The following is a 17760-nucleotide window of genomic DNA, read 5'->3' as shown; positions in this document are numbered from 1 at the left end:
GCAATGGAAGTTGCGCCTAATCCAGGCACCAATAACTTTTGCGTAGTAATGTCTTTGTCAAGGATGCAATGTTTTCTTTATAATAGTAGTCGTAATTTATTTATCTGCTACACCCAACAGGCCGGTCGAGGAACACTACCTGCGTTAAACCGATCAATATGGCAAAACAGTTTGGGAACGTTTGCTGCATTATAACAGGTATCAGTTTTAATGGAGTTGTCGTTTAAATATAAATTCTATTGTAAGTAGTCTTAAGGACATCCCCACCCATTTACAAAAGTATAACAAATGATGATGTTTTATCAGAAGGTCTTCGCTTATGTTTCCAAAGTTTTTTTTTTCAAAAACATAAAATTGTCACACATTCCTACACTTTAAAGTCGAATAGTGTCAACGGGGTTTTAAAATTTCCCCTCACAGATCTCTAAACTTGTGCATTAGATGTCGTTTATTAACAAAAGCTGAGACGTAAAATGTGTACAAGAAAAATAGCAAACTGCATTCCAACAGTGTTTTGAGGGGAGTAATGCAAGGAAGTGCTAGTAACAAATCAAATGGGATTAGGAAAATCAAAAACACCACGATTGATTGATTCACATACGTTACAATTATATGAAAGGACTAACCAGGTCTCTCAGCCGTATCTCACAATAAAAAAGAACATGATGCACTTGCACAGAGTATATATGAATTAGAAACGATTACGATTAACGAGGGGGCTAGTGAGTATAAGTGTACTAACGAAAACATAAAATGTCGGCAAATAGGATGTGCAACTGCTTGGTACAAAGTAAAAACGCAAAATTTTACAGGAATTACAAAACCAGTTTATGTTGGTAAAGAGTGTTCATTTCACGATTGTTTCTCCGTTGATTTCCAACTATTACATTTCCCTACAAACTACGTCGTTTAAGAGTCCACGCTGTTCAAAATTCCTTCTCTTTCAACCACATTTCCATACGAATACGCTGAAAATGCAAAAAAATCATTAACGTGTCGTTACACACAATACACACGCATGTCTTCCGATGATTTAATTTAGCACACAAGTTTCATCATTTACATTAAATTCAAACCTAGTTTGTCGGCAACGATGGACACGGCACAATTAACATTGGGTGACGCTAGGATACAATGCTTACAAAAATCCCAAGACACTATAGCGTTTTATTACGGAATGACTATCTCAAAACAGCGTGCTTGTAGATACAATACGAACTTACCAACAATCATCGCCACCAGTTGTAACGAGTCTACTGTCATCTTTCACAAACCTGACATTTGTCACGTGAGCTGAATGACCGACGAACTTTCTAGGCTTAACCTTAAAAGATATTTTTATTAATTAAATTATAACAAATCAACAACAAATCGATCTTCTTACAAATTTTTCGCGACAGGGAAAGTCAAAAAGCTTGACCAATCCAAAGTCGTCGCCCGTGGCAACCGCATTTGCCCCGTGGCTCACGTGGGCGCAGTTGACGTCACCACGTTCGCAATTCTTGGGCCATATCCCGATGACATCATCGCCTAAAACACTACAGCACGAAAATCATTATTATCATGTGCGAAAACCTTAACATAACAATATTGGGTAAATAAATTGTTATTAATGCTGCCAGGCATATTTATTGCTGAATACTGCCCTTCTGGCAAACTTTATTTTATTGACGTTTCTCAACGTTTCGGCTGTTATGCAACAGCCTTCATCAGGAGGTAAGAAATGTAAGTTAAAGTGTGTCCACTTTGTTAAACTTACATTTCTTACCTCCTGATGAAGGCTGTTGCATAACAGCCGAAACGTTGAGAAACGTCAATAAAATAAAGTTTGTCAGAAGGGAAGTATTCAGCAATATTGGGTAAATGATTAACAAAAAAAGGTTTTTACCTTGTCCATGAGCTCCAGCTGATCTTGCTTGTAATTTTTGTATCTACAACAGGATTTCCAGAAGGGACTTCGAACACGAGTTGGGTGTAGGAACCCGTACCTGCCTACAATGCAAGCAAATATTCATTGAGTCATAGAACCACCACCAGAAATATTTAATAAAACATTGTATATACCTGCACGTATTTGCCATCCTTGGAAAAGTCAAGTTGAGAAACGAAGCTGGGAATTTGTTTGCAATATCCGACACGGTTCATTGCGTTTTCAAGATTAAGTTCGTAAAAGTCGAGAGTTTGTTCAGATGAACCGACCGCCACAATCTTGTCATCTGGACTGAACCTACACACAAAAAGTCAGGTCAAGTTATTTAAAGTTACATTTCTGTGTGATAATATACCATTGGGGAGTGCCTATTTCTCAGCACAAAAGTCGCAACAGAGGAAACTGACACACCACACGTCAAAGCAATACATTACAAAGGCACCCGATTACCTGACATCGTACACCGCACCACTACGATCTCTCTTCTTAGAGAGCACTTTAAGAGAGACGACATCGAGCAAGAGGATCTCACCGTTGTTTTGACCAATCACAATCCGCGTTCCGTCATGGCTGAACGCGCAAGCACGTGACCCGGCGGTGAGCGAAATTTTATGGAGCATCACCTTTGAATGTTTGTCACGAATTTACAGCAGGATTAACATAAAAAACACAAATCTGTCTCAATGGTGGATAAATAAGTAGGCAAGATATACACGTTTAAAACGTCCACATATTGTCAATTTAAAGCAAGGTTTCCCCGAACCAATTAAACATGTAAAATCGTTCTTGTTTAATGTACTCTGCCACTCACACTTTCAACATAATTCGAATTAAATACTGTACCACGATACCACGCGAAACAGATGTGAAACGTTGCATTCATCTACTACCAAGAAATAATATAAGTTTGACAGATTGTCTCTTTGTAAACACAGTTTCATACGAATCGGACCAAATGTTCAAGGATTATGAAATTGCAACGATTTGGATCTTTTCTTTTTAATAGAATATATTTGATCAACAGATGGTACTTTGGACTAACCTTTTCATTAACATCCCAAATCCTGGCAGTCTTATCGTCGGATGTAGTGATACACATCATGCTGGTAGGGTGACAAGCTAAACCCCATAACTCACCCTCAGTGTGACCATACACCAAAGTTGTGCAAGCTCCATTCTTCTCACCAATCTCCATCACTTCCGAGTCCCTCGTTCCTACCAATATCTTGCCCTGAATCAAAAACAAACGGGGGTTAAACCCTATTTTTAATTTTTGAATATTTCTGAGACAGCATTTTTATCTTGGGTGCAATGACGAAACAAATGACGTTCTTTAATTCATTATTCATATATCTTTATAGTTACAATAAGCTTTGAAACAACAAACCAAACAATCAAGGTGATACTTATTTGTAGTAAGCGGGACATGTTAACGCATTTTTTATGTTACCAACCTTTCCTCTGGAGACGGATTTCACCACGCTTGTCGGCACTTGGAACGCCCTGCATCTCCTCATATCTTGATCCCATAATTTTACCGCACCCCCTTCCTTAGTACTAAATAATACAAACATTTAGTTTGAAGTTGCTGCTTAATATTCCTTTGAATATGCAAAATACGAAATCACCACTTGAAAATCTCTAAACTTACAGCTTTTCCTTTCCACCGGTGACGATAAGTCCATCTCTTAACGTTGTGAACATGGAAAATACTGGGCCTGCATGAGCTTTGGCCACAGTTCGCGATAAAACGTGTTTCTTCCAAACATACACGTCACCATTCATCGCTCCAGTGAACGTCAAATCCTCCTGTAAAACAACAAGAGTCATTTACTTCCATAAAACTAAACACGGCGACCCTCCCCCAATTGGGAAATCGATTCCAACCACGGAAAAACGACTTTTCGATTTAACACTTCTTATATCCCAGACATGTTCGTTGCATATTGAGATGCTGTAATGCAGTGCTTAACAAAATAAGGGTGGCGAAGAGTTTACCAATGCCGCTCAAAATATAACAAAACTATTTCCCAAACTATACGGACCCAGATGCTGGACTTTCATGTACTTGTATACAATTAAAAGGGGTCGTTAGCGAAAAAGTATAGAAAGCACTACCCTAGTGGGAAAATCGTACAGAAGATGTTTCATAAATGACCAAAATCGAGACAGAAATACTTTTGATTTAAAAAATGTTCATTACATCCAAGATAACAATGATCACAAAAAATAAAGCAGCTACTGTTGGCATTACATTATAAATTTGACTTCAAACAGAATGTACAAGTTAATGTTAAAAACTTACAGCACCAAACGCAATTGAAAGCATGGTTTGGGCTTGAATTCCCTCCGTAGCTCCAAGAACGCCCCGTTTTCCGAGTATAGCGGACCCACAAACCTGAAAGTGACGAATGCTTAAGGATATGCGTCACAAATAAAACTATAATATTGTAAGCAAACACACCTGCCAGAACATGACATGCTTCACTCCTACTGTTACAAACGAAGAATCAGAATCCGGTCTAAACTCCGCGCAGAACACTCTCTGTCTGCTGCACGGGTGGGTGCAGGCTTTCGCACCTGACGAAATTAAAATTTTAAAAATTATACTCAACAATCCGTATGGAAATTTCTACACCGCCTAATTCAGGGTAAATAAGATTTTAATAAATTTAAGTGTAAACTGACTACACGTACCTTCTTGCCAGCGCCATACTGCCACCGAGTGTTGGTCATCAAGGCCAACTGATAGTAGCAACTTTCCGCTGGCGCTAAAATTGAGTGAACAAACACCAGCAGTGTGAAAACCACGTAATATTGATAAGGTCTTTTTACTCCCGGCATCCCATACGTGAATTGAAGCATTGTTACCGAGCTGACCTGCATATGCACGCGTTGTTAAATCGTTGGCAGTCGAAAACTTTGTGGTGATGGCATTCATATTAACGAATTACTATGGCGTTAAATGAAAAGCTAAAAAACATCATTGATTATTACTTGAAAAACCTACCAAAGCAACATTTTAATAAACATATACCTGTAGCGATAACGCTTGGAAACTTGGGATGCTGATTGGCGGCAAGGCACAAAATATCGTCGGTGTGTTCGAGGTAGAAGGTTTGTTGTCCTGACGACAAGTTTTGAACAATACCAGCACCTAAGAAAATTAAAATTAAATACAGATATATGGGTCAACAACACAGACCGGACCATACAAAGATATTTATCCACTTAATGTTAAAACACTCAGTTTGTAACAATTTTACATGTATGGGTTTGAACACAATATTGACTTGGCCCACCTGCTGCATGATAGACAACCTGCTGACAATCTTCAATGTAATGCAAGTTGTTGCGACAATCAAATCCCCGATATCCGAACACATGGTGGAGCTCAAGATCAGTGACGCGCTTTACCGCTACGTCACTACTGCGTGCCACACGATCAGTCTTGGGGACTCCCCGACTCACTGAAGGCCTGCAACAATGGACATTTATGGTTGCAATACTGAGTTAAATAATCCTTTTTAACGATCTTGGAAAAATAGTTAAATGTGACACAGTTCAGTCTCACTTCTCTACTTCTTCGATTTCTTTGGCGTTGGGTTTTACTCCGCTCGTCTCCCGAATGTTGGCTGCATATGTTTTACTCGCGTAATCCATGTTTTTTTCTCGAGCAACGTCACTATCGTAACCTGGCAATTTATTTAGAAAATTTGAAAGCCTTAATATACTTCCGCTCCAATAATAATTGGGTAAAACTGCGTAAATAGTTATTTTTTGACGATTGTTTGCTCATTTACACTCGCATATATCAAACAATTTCGATTTAAATGAGAATTCGGTAACCCATATTCACAAAATCGGAAATGGAGTATGCAAACGTGAATTACCACCATCCTCTTCTGTGTCAGTGTCAGAATCTTCACTGTCGCCATGGTAATGGACATTACTAGCCACGGTCGTTCCAATTTCGTTGCCAGATATTTCGATACTTTCGTTGCACCAAACAAAAAGCGCCGTGTCAGCGCCACCTATCGAGGCAAGCTGGGCCGAGTCATGTGACCATCGTACGTTGGTCACGTGAGCGCTGTGGCCGACGTACTTTTTGAACTTTGCATGTTTTCCCTGCATTACAAAAGGTGTCATATAAATATTTTTACTTTTTATTTTTGTTTTACAGAACGAGCAAGGTCATATTGAACAGATTAATCAGGTTTTTAACTGAACTAACGTTTAACTGTTGACCCTAGGTTTTTTATACAGATCAGTTGTATTCCTTTTCATAAAACTGCTTCATAACTTGCACAGGAATGTATATGCGCTTTAAGATCGCAATTATTTACGAAAATTTACTTGATACTCACCAGCACAGGGAACGAAAACAACTTCACAAAACCAAAGTCGTCACCAGTCGCCAGAAGTTTTTTGTCAGAAGACAAACATGACGCGTTCACGTCTGTGACGTCACTATAGGCAGGCCAGATTCCCTGCAGAAGAAATAGTTTTTAGTGAAAGTGGAGCGACTAGTTTGTTTTATAACCAACGTCGCAGGTTTTTCCAAGTACTCCGGTCCACGATGACCACTCGATGGCGTCTTCGCTACTGATTGTCTGACGTTTTCCCCTCGGTGCTTCAAAGTACAGCAGCTCCTTGGCACCGCTGTTAACGCATAAGAGTTTCCCTGGAGGGAAAACAATCACGTTTTCGGTTTAATTTTCTCCTGTTGTTTAGTGTTTAAACCAAATTATATTTCCCGTTTTTTTTAAACAACACATTCCGTTTGTTTAGTTAAATTATACGACACTGTCAACACCGAACGAATGCTCTGTGACGGTATGAAGGCTGTTCTTACCTCTTGCGTCCCAATCGACGTGAGTAATGTAACTCGAAGCTCCCTTGCATATACCCACTCTCTTACTGTTTAGAACATTGTAAACGTCAACAAAGTTATCGTGTGAAGCAACTGCCAGGTACTTTCCAGTGTCAGGCGAAAATCTGAATAAAATAACACATGTAGGATTATGTTCACCACCACGGCCTAGATGTTGTGACGTGCGTGTTCACTTGCATAATAATAACGCAGTCCCTACCATGAGCGTTGACTTGATTATATCAGATAACGACTTAAATAGAAGCTTTCCTTTTAAATTACAAAACTTCTCACACACATTTTTTATAAGATTATAAGCATACCTAATATCAGAGATGGCCTCCTTTCTGTGATGGAATTCGACCAAGGTTTCAAGCGACGAGGCATTCGCAACCATAAAACTTCCTGAAGATGAAGGATGAAAAATATTATAAACACAAAAACTGTTGAATCACATAAAACTGTCTGAAATTTGATTGATTTCATTTGAATTTTTGTTGTTTCATTTACCTTACAATGCAGAAAGAATGACCATCTATAACTTACTAACTTTGAGATACAGATCGAATGTGAAATAAGACAAATAATATTTATCTACTAAACAAAACTATGGCTTCTTATTCACTTTGCACATGTACTGGATGTAAAACGAATAAATTGAGAAATATTTTATTTTCTCCAATAAAACGAACTAAATTTCCACAAATATCCGTCCTACCGTTGTTACAACCAACAGCGATTGCATTCCCGTCCGGTGAATAAGCGCAACACTGTCCACCAACTTTAAGTTTTCGTGACATGATCATCTTGTTTTGACCGGCAATCGTCGACCACGTGCGAAGTGTGCGGTCGTTGGATACAGAGCAACATTCAGGTTTGGATGGGTGGAAAGCCAGACCCCACAATTCACCCTCGCCATGACCCTGTGATACATTTCATGGTGAACAAATTCCCTTGGTTTACACAATTTGTTTTGTTTAAGCTTTTAATTATACGAAAAAAGTTACTGGCGAATTGATTATACGTTCGAGTAAGTGGTGACATAGACCGCATTTTTGATAAGGAGCAGCATAAAGGTTATATTACAGACCTGCACTAACACAGAGAATGGACCACTTTTGTCAATCTCAAGAATCTCGCCGTTTCGCGTTCCCACTAATATCTTGCCATGTCCTGAAACAAGTGTTGAATGTCAAAAAGAAAAAAAAACAAAACAGTCTGCTATAAAATTTACCGAGATTGATGGCCCGAACAGACGGATTGTCTTCGAGTAACCTGCCACGTGACTCAGCAATGAGATTCTCATTGGCCAGAGGATAAGACTTAAGGCAACGTTCGAAGTTTTCGTCCCAAAGACAAACAACACCGTCTTTGCCGCCGGTTACGAAACCCTGGAACAAATTTCGTGGAAAAATTTTGTCAACTGATAGAAAGTTAAAAAAAATTTTCTCTCTTATTTAAATATTCACCTTGTCCAATGCGTGCATAGCAAAACACGGACCGTCATGTGCCTTCTGGGTGCGTTGCAAATTGTTACCTTGCCATATGTAAACCTGCACCAACAACTCCCAGGTTATTTCGACAAACAAACCTCAACAACATACTGTGGTATGAAAGAAAGTGCGTTCCAAAATTCAATACAAACATTCAATCAACAATTTAATATACTTTTTTCACGAACAAAGTCTATCGGATACGGTCGATATTTCACGTTTAGAAGCAGACAGAAAACGTGAACTAACCTGACCATTTGCGGCACCACTAAACACGCGATCTTGTTTTCCGTAAGCAACACACAGCATGGTGTCCAGTTTTCCGACTTTACCAAACACACCACGATGTGCAGTGCAACCCCCTCCTGCAAAGTACGGCTTTCATAACATAAACAACAGAAGACGAATAAAATTACAATTTCAAGATAGTGCCAGACTAATTTCCTTGGGTATGCGTAACGCATCCTTAGTATATTTAATACCAGCTTCGTTTGTAGTGTTAGTTGAAATTACCATTGGTTCGATTCAGAACAATGCATTATATTCCATATTCGTGATTTCCGCAAATTTTTCCTTGCTGAGCATACAAAACCACAGCAATATTGCCACATGTTGTGTATACATGTGAGTTGGTATAGAAATAAACAATGTCCGTTGAAAACAGATTCACAAACCTGCGTGTTGCCAGAACTTGATGTGTTTTACTCCGACTGTTACCAGCTTGTCGGGATTATTGGGATTGAATCTGGCGAGGAAGACTTTATCCTGATGGGTTTTGGTTGTCGCAAGTTTCTGACCACGCCTCCAGTCCCATACCGCCATCGAGTGGTCATTGTCGAGGCCGATCGAAACCAGTTTTTTGCCGTCACCTAAGTAACATTAATCGCATATTCACATGAAATACAAGAACACTTTGAAATGTTTATTAATCGGTAAAGGCAATATAATAAAATAATTGCCAAGTAACAAAACAGCCATTTTTGACTAAACAAATACCAAAACATTGTTTTGGGGGCGAATTTTTTCAGCAATTTGTCATCTTACAGATTTGTAAAATAGAAATCTTATCACTACGATACAGGCAATCCGGTTTTGCACTGCTTGATAAATTACCCGAAAAATCAATAGAAGCGATTCCCCGCTCGTGGAATCCTGTGAGAACCGAAATCGATGAAAGAGTTTCAATTTCCCACACGTGAATCGAGGGTTCCTTTCCCACCTGCACATTCGTGAAACAACGAGTTCAGCAATTTTTGCAGCATTTTGTTAAAGAATATGAAACTGTTTTATTCGACTCTGTCAACCAAATGCTTGCACCGTAAGTGGTACAACAAAACATCACAATGACATGATCGTCATTGGGGTGCATTTGTATTGTGGGAAGCAATGGTTGTTGCTTAACAATAGATATAAATTCAATAACAAACAGAGAGCAAACGCCCAACCTGCCCGGTGGCGACGATGTCTTTGAGCGGATGTAAGGTAAGGCACAGAATGTCGTCGTCGTGTTTGTTATAAAACCGTTGATGGTGAGTTTCCCTGGAATATACGATCCCCAGCGCAGCTACGTGGTAGACGACGTCACCACGTTGTGTGTAGAAAATGTTGTCCCGACAATCGTAACCGCGGTATCTGGACATGAAGTAGGTTTTGTTGCAAAATCAAAGTTTACATTACACTGATGATGGTCACTCGCATTTCAAATGATGATGGTCGTAATTAAGCCCATCTAACCACAGGAACGACACTTTTACGTTAAAGTTGTAATTTTGGCTAAAAGAGTTCGTCCAGAGGTTTGCGAGTATGAAGTAACTTTGCGATATTAAACCACCGGTGTAAGTAAAAAGGTTGTGTGTTTTTGCTGGAGCATGTGCGTATTTTATTTTCGAAAATACCAAAGCAAAAATTCCATCATAGAAAAGTCAAATTTAAAAAAACAAGCAAACGCTATAATCCTTTTTTAATTTACTAACCCACTTTAAACCGATTAAACTAACATGTAAGTAGCAACTTAATTAAATCAGTTGCACGTAAATTCACAACTATAGTGTGCTTTACATAGCAAAAGAGGGTGACATTGACTAATCGATTTTAAACCAATACATCTGGCTGTAAACCGCCCAAAATAAATAAGCAATTTAAAGGGTTTCGCAATTGCATAATTATTCTCTAGGGTTTCAAACGACAAAAACAAATTATAAGTTCGGACCACTAAACGCAACAAACCGCCATATCGTATGCATGCAACACTGCAATATTCATTACAGGGATAATGTTACAGATTGTTCGGCCTCTGTCAGACCATTCTTGTTGCTACAAACTACGGGGAATGTATAAGACAGCAAAGTCTTAAGTATTAAAAAACGTAAAACATAAACAAGTTGGAGTAAATATTTCTATAATATCTGCCGTTGTCGTAACGGTATGGTTGTGTGTAGCTCTCTTATACCGTTGGTAACAAAGGAAAAAAAACTGACCCGTGAACGAATTGAAGTTTAAGACTCGATCCGCTTGGTGTATTCGTTTTTCTCTTTTTCTTGTTCACTTCCCTGTTACCTTCCTTGGCAATCTGCTTCAGTTTGGCCATATCTGACTTTGAAACCTCGCGATCGTATTTTACCTTAAAACAGATGTTTAATTAGTCTAAAACCCAACGAAACAGGTTGGGTAAAAGTTACATGTCATGAGTCTCAAACAACTTTATTTGAACTAAATGAGTAGACGGGAATGAGTGATATGAGGTTTACAGAAAATAACTTCGAAATGAAGCACTGTATATACGATGTGTCTGGATGACAGTATCTCCAAACCTGAGCTTCCTGTTCAATTTCGGAGTCAACTTCCGCAACGTCCGACAATTCTGAATCCGAACCTTCGCTGCACGAATCGGTGTGGGCTTCTGACATAAGTAAATGGCCATCAGTGTTTTTTGTATTGCAGTTTTTGCCGGAAATAAATATGTGCAATATCTTGCATTTATTTTATAATTATGCAACTCAGTTTAACGATCACAATACGACGCTGTACCTTGTTGCGACGAGTCGTCGACATCAGCTCCTGTCCCATCAACGACCACACTCCACTGGAAAAGTGCGTGATCGCCTCCCCCGGTAGACATCAGCCACTTGGAGTCGCTCGAGAATCGCACATTAGTCACGTGAGCCGAGTGGCCAACGTACTTGCGGAATCTAGCACCTATGGCGAGATAGAGGAACGGTCGATTGGGGGTTTCGAACGGCAGCGATTAAAAGGGTAATTTAATTACATTCATCGATCAATGGCGTCAGTGATTGGGGATACAACTTAATGAAACCAAATTCAGTTGAGTCACTAACTGTTAGACAGAAAAGCTAACATTAAACAACTCGTTGGAAAGTAATTTTTTTAGCACACAAAAAAATGTATGAATGTACATTATAAGAAGATGCCGCTATACATTCGATTTGAATTTAAGGTTATTACCGTCATTTGAAACACCAAAATAAAAAAGATCTTTCTTGCAGAACATCAGCACTAATTCTGTTGGTTATCATAATTTATAAATTGTTACTACTTTCGTAATACAATTGCTGTTGAATATAAATACTTTTATTTTTGTTATAAAAGTCTAACGAGATCAATTATACCTTTCTTTATGCTGGGAAATCGAAATAACTTCACAAGGCCGAAGTCGTCACCAGTTGCAATGACGTCATTGGGAAAAGAGGCGTCCACTGCATTGATGTCATTGATCTGCGTGTACTTTGGCCAGATGCCGTTGACCTCAGATCCCAGCACGCAAGTCCATGACTGCCACTGGATTGCCCGGATTTCTTCTCCGTTAGTGACATGTTTGCCGCCTTTTGGGAAAGGATTAGGTCGTAATGTTAAGGCGTATTTTTATTGTATTCCATTGGTTTTTTGCGAGGAGCACAGTTGACGGTTGGTGGTGATAGCTTATTTGTTAAATCGATATTTCCGTGAATTCTAGTTTTGAGCAGAAAATTATTAAAACTGTTTTTACAGACGAAAGTTTCAAAACCACGTCAAAAAAATTCACAAAATTCTACACTCCGTATATAACGCGACACGGTGTTCATAGAAGCCTGGACCCACACAAACGTTATTACTAAATATAATAACGAAAGACAAACTTTCGCACCTGGCATGGAGTAGACCAATCGTTCGCCAGCTCCGTCGTTGGTTTGGAGATATCGGGAATCGTTAGACCAATCAATGTGCGTGATGAAGCTCGACGACTTACTGCATGTGCCCACCCTCTTGTACCTTCAAAATACGATCGATATCGGACTTAAACTGAGCGACGAATGCGAGGGAAAGTAGGGCGACCGCAATATAACATGACATGTCAACTTACATATGATTTTCATACACTGTTTTTGTCCGATATTTCGCTGGTTAAAAAAACCTTATGAAAATTTACTTCCACACCTTATTCCATTTAGTAATCTTGTACACCAATAACTGGCATGCAAAGACACCATTACTATTTTCTTTAAAACTTTGGGTAAATCTATAGGCCCACATTGTCACTGTTACTGTTGTTTAGTTTAAATATGTTGATTCTTTACTATTAAATTACAATATGCCTGGCAGCAACAGAAACATTATATTTAATTCTTTACGTTTACAAATATAAAACCGTGGGCTTCATTTTTTTAGACCAATTTTGGTTTCATAAAACATGATCGATTAAAGAGTACCGTTGGGATTTAAAAACGTGCTATCATCTGACTAACATTATAAGCTTTCAAAAAGCATTTCGCCAGCAGCATATGAGCCACTACAAGATTGAAGGTCTAGGGTTCGTCGCCTACCTCTGTGTAACTGCGTATACATCGACGAAGTTGTCATTGGATGCCACAGCGAGGTACGATCCGTCCGGTGAATATTTCATTTCATGTAAAACTTCTTTTCTGTCTTGCATGTTTACAATTTCCGTCATGTCCCTGTGTGAAAGCCGCAAAACGTAATTTTGACAAAAAAAATACGAATAAATAAAACACGCTAAGCTGAAAATCCCCATATTTTATGCAAAATCTCTCTGAAGGCATTTGATGCGGAAACTCAAACATTTTAAACCATACTAGTGAATAAAAACAACCACACAATGAATGTCATCATTCACCTTTTGGAAAGTTTATCAAATTTAGTTGGCATATGTGAATAAATGTTGTTAGATGTTAACGTTAGTGTTTCCTAATGTGAGAATCAACGTGAGCAATTCGGAATAGATTGTAGACAATCATTATGAAAATCGACATAAATACGACCAAATTTCGGAGTAGACGTAAATTTACTTACCGAACCCTGAACACGTAAAACGCCCCATTTTTACAACCCACAGCGAGCTGTGTTCCATCTGAGTTGAAAGCACAGGATCTGGCTGGGTGGGCTAAGTTACATCGCGTCAGCAGAGCGTGATCGACCATTGACCACAGTCTGTTAACACAGTGGGCATGTGTTAGTCTCTTCCCAGATGCTTATGCGGAATATTTTTACTATATAACATGATTAACAGGACCGGAAGACCAAACTATTTTCCAGCGTGATATTGGAAACAACTGGTTTGATCAAGCGGTGACTGCCACAAATCACATTCTAAACCATTGTAAATTCACTGTGACGGAGAAATTAGACGTTCTAGAAAAGCCATTTACTGTTAAAAACTTGCGTCAGGTGGTGTAAACCCAAGGGACAAAAAAAAACGTTCAATAAAATTAGCACTCCGCCGAAAACAGACTTGATTTTGATTCATTGTGTCAGGTAACTCCTGCTCTAACAGAAACCAATCTGTTTTTTATTGCAAAAGTTATTTGCAAACAAAGCAATTGTAGAGCACACTTTAAAAACAAACATACAAGTATGGTTTACCTTACTGATGAATCGTCACTTGCAGTGGCGGCAATGGGTTTCCGGGGATGCACCGTCAAGCCCCATAGCTCACCTTCGCAATGACCTTGAGTAAGGGGGGCAGGATTGTCACGATCACGAACTAGAACTTCAAATATTTCACTGTTTTGTGTTCCAATAAGAATTCGGTCACTTATCCAACATACCGAACGAATTGAAAGACCTGTAAACCCAACATACCCTTTGTGACATATACTTGCTGAAATATACATTATTACATCATTGCAAAATATGTTGCTGTGTTGTGGAACAAAAGTTGCAAACAGTAAAAATGCCCAATACTTGAAAGGATAATGTACATTGAACAAAATAGGTATTTACATTACAGTATATGTTTACCTTTATAGCCATATGGTGTATCCCTAATATTTAGGGTGGTCAGAGGGTTAAAACCTATATCCCACAGTTTGACCATCCCATCTCGACTTCCTGTGGCATAACCTTCATCACATTTGTTCATTGTAAAAATTCCTCCCTGTGTGACAATGTCTTTAAAGTGTTTGAACTAATATTAAATAGTACAACAGACCATGAACAAGTATACAAACCTGCTCAAACTTGGACAAGACTTAAATAAATAATATAATAAATTAACTGGAAATAAAAAAAATTACCCGGGAGCAACAAGAACCAAACTGACCTTTGGGCTAACATAAATGCCTGCAAGCGTTAATGTCCTGTTAACCTAATCATATTAATATTCATGAAACATGGATGGAGAGTCGAAATATGCGTATAAATTTTTTATGACCTAATCACATCATTGCTGCAAAAGGCAAAGAGCAAATGGAAAGGTAAACTCACACTGTGTGCTGCTGTGATAGTCTTTTCAAGGTTGCTTTCTCTCCATACGTAAATGTCCCCATTTAAAGTCCCACTGTAGGTAAGTTGATCCTCAGCACAACACACACACAAAATGGTCTGCAGGTCACCGGTTTTTCCGAAAATACCTCTTTTTGCTGTAAGCGAATTCCCACATAATGACCAGAACTGCAAAATACAAGTGTGCTTTCACTTTAGTTGTTAGAACATGACCATTAACAACTTAACTGTGGCTTTCAATGAAAACATACCTTAATTAACTTCACTCCACAGATGACAAGCCTTTGGTCAGACACTGGATCCCAGGAGATATCAAAAACCTAGATTGATACAAATCACTACAATTACAATAGTAATGTTAGTGCACATTCCAATCACAAAACAATATATTTAGGTAATACAAAATGTAATCAAATATACTAAATGTGACAAACCTTACAATAGAAACAAAATAAAATTTTAAACTCAAAATTACTTCTGACATAAGGAAACAGTACTCAGAAAAAGTACAGCAGGTTTCAAATACTATTGATATATATTATCACTATATTCACACATTGCAAATCAAACTTTAAATCTTGCATTGACATGGATAAGCCCGATTGGTCTAATAATAGATTAAATTGTAATCATTTCGATGTAGTAATTTATTTTGGAATTAAAACAATATATTTTGGATATGGGTAAACTTAGTACACAACTCACAAAATGGATTTACACATTGAAAAAAAATAGTAATATACCCTATCAGTGTGTCCTTTTGCTGTGGCCAACATTCTTCCTTTTTTCCAATCCCATACGACCAGCGTGTTGCTTCCATCCAAACCCACAGATGCAAGTCGCTACAATTTGCAAAATTATTGATATGCATAGCACCAACCAATAGACAATTAAATGCATAAAAATATGTATTGTGGTAATGCAACTTGGCTAAAAAAACTTTTTTGAACAGATTTAAACTCAATACAACAATATCAAATGACATCTTAACACTTTTGCTGCCACTAAATTATGGAAATTGTCCTTTGGAGCGGGGGCATTTTTGGGTTTCAAAAAACATTTTTGTTGGTCATGAAACACATGTGATGTGAAAAGCAGTCTCATCATCAAAACATACTCTTCTAAAGCGACAAGAAAAAAAAGTAAACACATGCTTTAATGAGCATCAGCAAATGCTAGAGTAAAGTCACCACAACTGATCAGTTGATTGGCCAAATTAACCTGTTTATACTTTAGGCTACAAACAGACCTGTCAGAGGCATGTGTTTGTACATATATTGTATGTAACTGCAATCTGTCCGACGAGACTGCTAAAACACTGAAATGCATATATACTTGGTATGGCTTTTGGGGGTAAATTGGTCTAATATAGGTGGTTTAGCAACAAAAGTGTTAAAGATACATGAAACCAAACCAGTATATACTACTAATTAAGATATGTTGCTTAAACACACCTCACCACTGTTGCTGAATGCAACACTGGCAACACCATGTGAATGTTGATCTTTAAGCAGAGAAATAGTTTCCATGGTTGACGTATTCCAAACACAAATGTAAGGGTCTTTCCCAACCTGACCAGTTGCAACGAACTTCTCATTTGGATGGAGAGCAAGACTAAGTATAAAAACAATATATCAAGAACTTTCAGCTTGTATACAATTACACATGGTTATTAACAGTGCATGTACCAGATTAAAAAAAAAAATAATGCACATTTGTGAAAATTTACCGACAATCTGTGCAATAAAATTTTTCTAAAGCATTAACGTATGAAAAGCATCATGACCGTCTGCACAATTAACGATTTCTACAAAAATCCCCCACGCAAATAATAAACTTTCCAATCTGGCACATGCTCCTGAAAAATTGGTATGTTTTTTGCTTTGAAATAGGAATTTATTTTATATTACACCAGAAAATAGTTTTTTTTATAGTTGCCATAAAGATATACCTAATAATATCATCATTATGGCCCAGATAGAATTTCTGCGAATGTTTTTGTGGGTTGTATGTGATGCCAACTCCGGCCACAAAATAGACAATTTCATTATTTTGCACATAGAAGAGATTGTTTCTGCATTGATGACCCCTGCAAATGTAGGCAACTAACTGTAAAATGAGTAACAATGAGTGGAAAATCCAATCCACGACAAAATATATAGCCTACCAAATTGCAAAATAGTTCACAAAGTATTTACTTGCTGCTTACCTATAACCGTACACCCATTCCAAACGGAGCTGTGTTGTTGGTGCGGTTTTGTCTGCCATGACCAAACTTGTATGTACAATTTTCTTGGCTTTAGAAGTAATAAATCTGCATCAAGTAATCCTTTTTCTGCAACCGCTAATCTCAATATCCACCGTATGCGCAAAGTAAGTCCAACTGTCAGTGTTTTGAAAATTCCCTGTTGTTATTGATACCGTATACTCACAATGGTTGGGGTAGTTGAATAAAAAACTGTCAAAGAACAGAGATTAAAAAAATAATAAAAAGGAAAGATTTTGTGCATTGTCGTTTTTATCCAAATACGGAAACAAAAGAATTTATTTTTAACTGCTATTTTTCACTAAAATGCAGTCTATGCGGTTTTATCGCAACATAACTTTATTTAATCACGCTTCAGTGCATAATGTTCTGAGAAAAGGACGACTCCCCACAAAAAAGGATTTTACATTGTTGATGCAAACAGAAAACATTCCAATGACCTCTTGACATTGCCATGTTCTTG

General features: G+C 38.1%; 1 protein-coding gene across 2 annotated transcripts; it reads right to left on the bottom strand.

Annotated features, from left to right (window-relative positions):
• Positions 1 to 430: 430 nt before the first annotated feature.
• LOC145898931 (echinoderm microtubule-associated protein-like 6) lies at positions 431 to 17403 on the bottom strand. Of its 2 annotated transcripts, none has more exons than XM_082987605.1 (43): positions 17241 to 17403; positions 16983 to 17120; positions 16486 to 16645; positions 15775 to 15873; positions 15283 to 15351; positions 15014 to 15199; positions 14549 to 14684; positions 14171 to 14372; positions 13601 to 13738; positions 13114 to 13245; positions 12438 to 12562; positions 11923 to 12135; positions 11324 to 11491; positions 11107 to 11195; positions 10774 to 10916; positions 9742 to 9928; positions 9410 to 9515; positions 8971 to 9165; positions 8546 to 8661; positions 8273 to 8356; positions 8038 to 8194; positions 7894 to 7976; positions 7522 to 7726; positions 7127 to 7208; positions 6786 to 6928; positions 6478 to 6614; positions 6298 to 6420; positions 5824 to 6058; positions 5505 to 5625; positions 5233 to 5408; positions 4968 to 5087; positions 4628 to 4810; positions 4395 to 4510; positions 4236 to 4328; positions 3582 to 3739; positions 3385 to 3487; positions 2973 to 3161; positions 2381 to 2553; positions 2065 to 2227; positions 1889 to 1992; positions 1385 to 1538; positions 1224 to 1324; positions 431 to 968 (listed from the first exon to the last, which is right to left on the bottom strand). In XM_082987605.1, exons 1-43 carry the CDS (start codon positions 17297 to 17299, stop codon positions 944 to 946), a joined length of 5889 nt encoding a protein of 1962 aa, XP_082843731.1. In that variant the 5' UTR covers positions 17300 to 17403; the 3' UTR covers positions 431 to 943. The 2 variants fall into 2 exon arrangements, with proteins under 2 accessions (XP_082843731.1, XP_082843732.1); XM_082987606.1 differs by having other exon boundaries at positions 11107 to 11192.
• Positions 17404 to 17760: the final 357 nt, after the last annotated feature.

The sequence above is a fragment of the Ascidia mentula genome, chromosome 4 (assembly GCF_947561715.1).
Source record: "Ascidia mentula chromosome 4, kaAscMent1.1, whole genome shotgun sequence".
In the NCBI taxonomy this organism is placed as follows: Eukaryota; Metazoa; Chordata; class Ascidiacea; order Phlebobranchia; family Ascidiidae; genus Ascidia; species Ascidia mentula.
The sequence above is the reverse complement of the archived record's forward strand: the minus strand, read 5'-3'. Positions and strand labels throughout refer to the sequence as shown.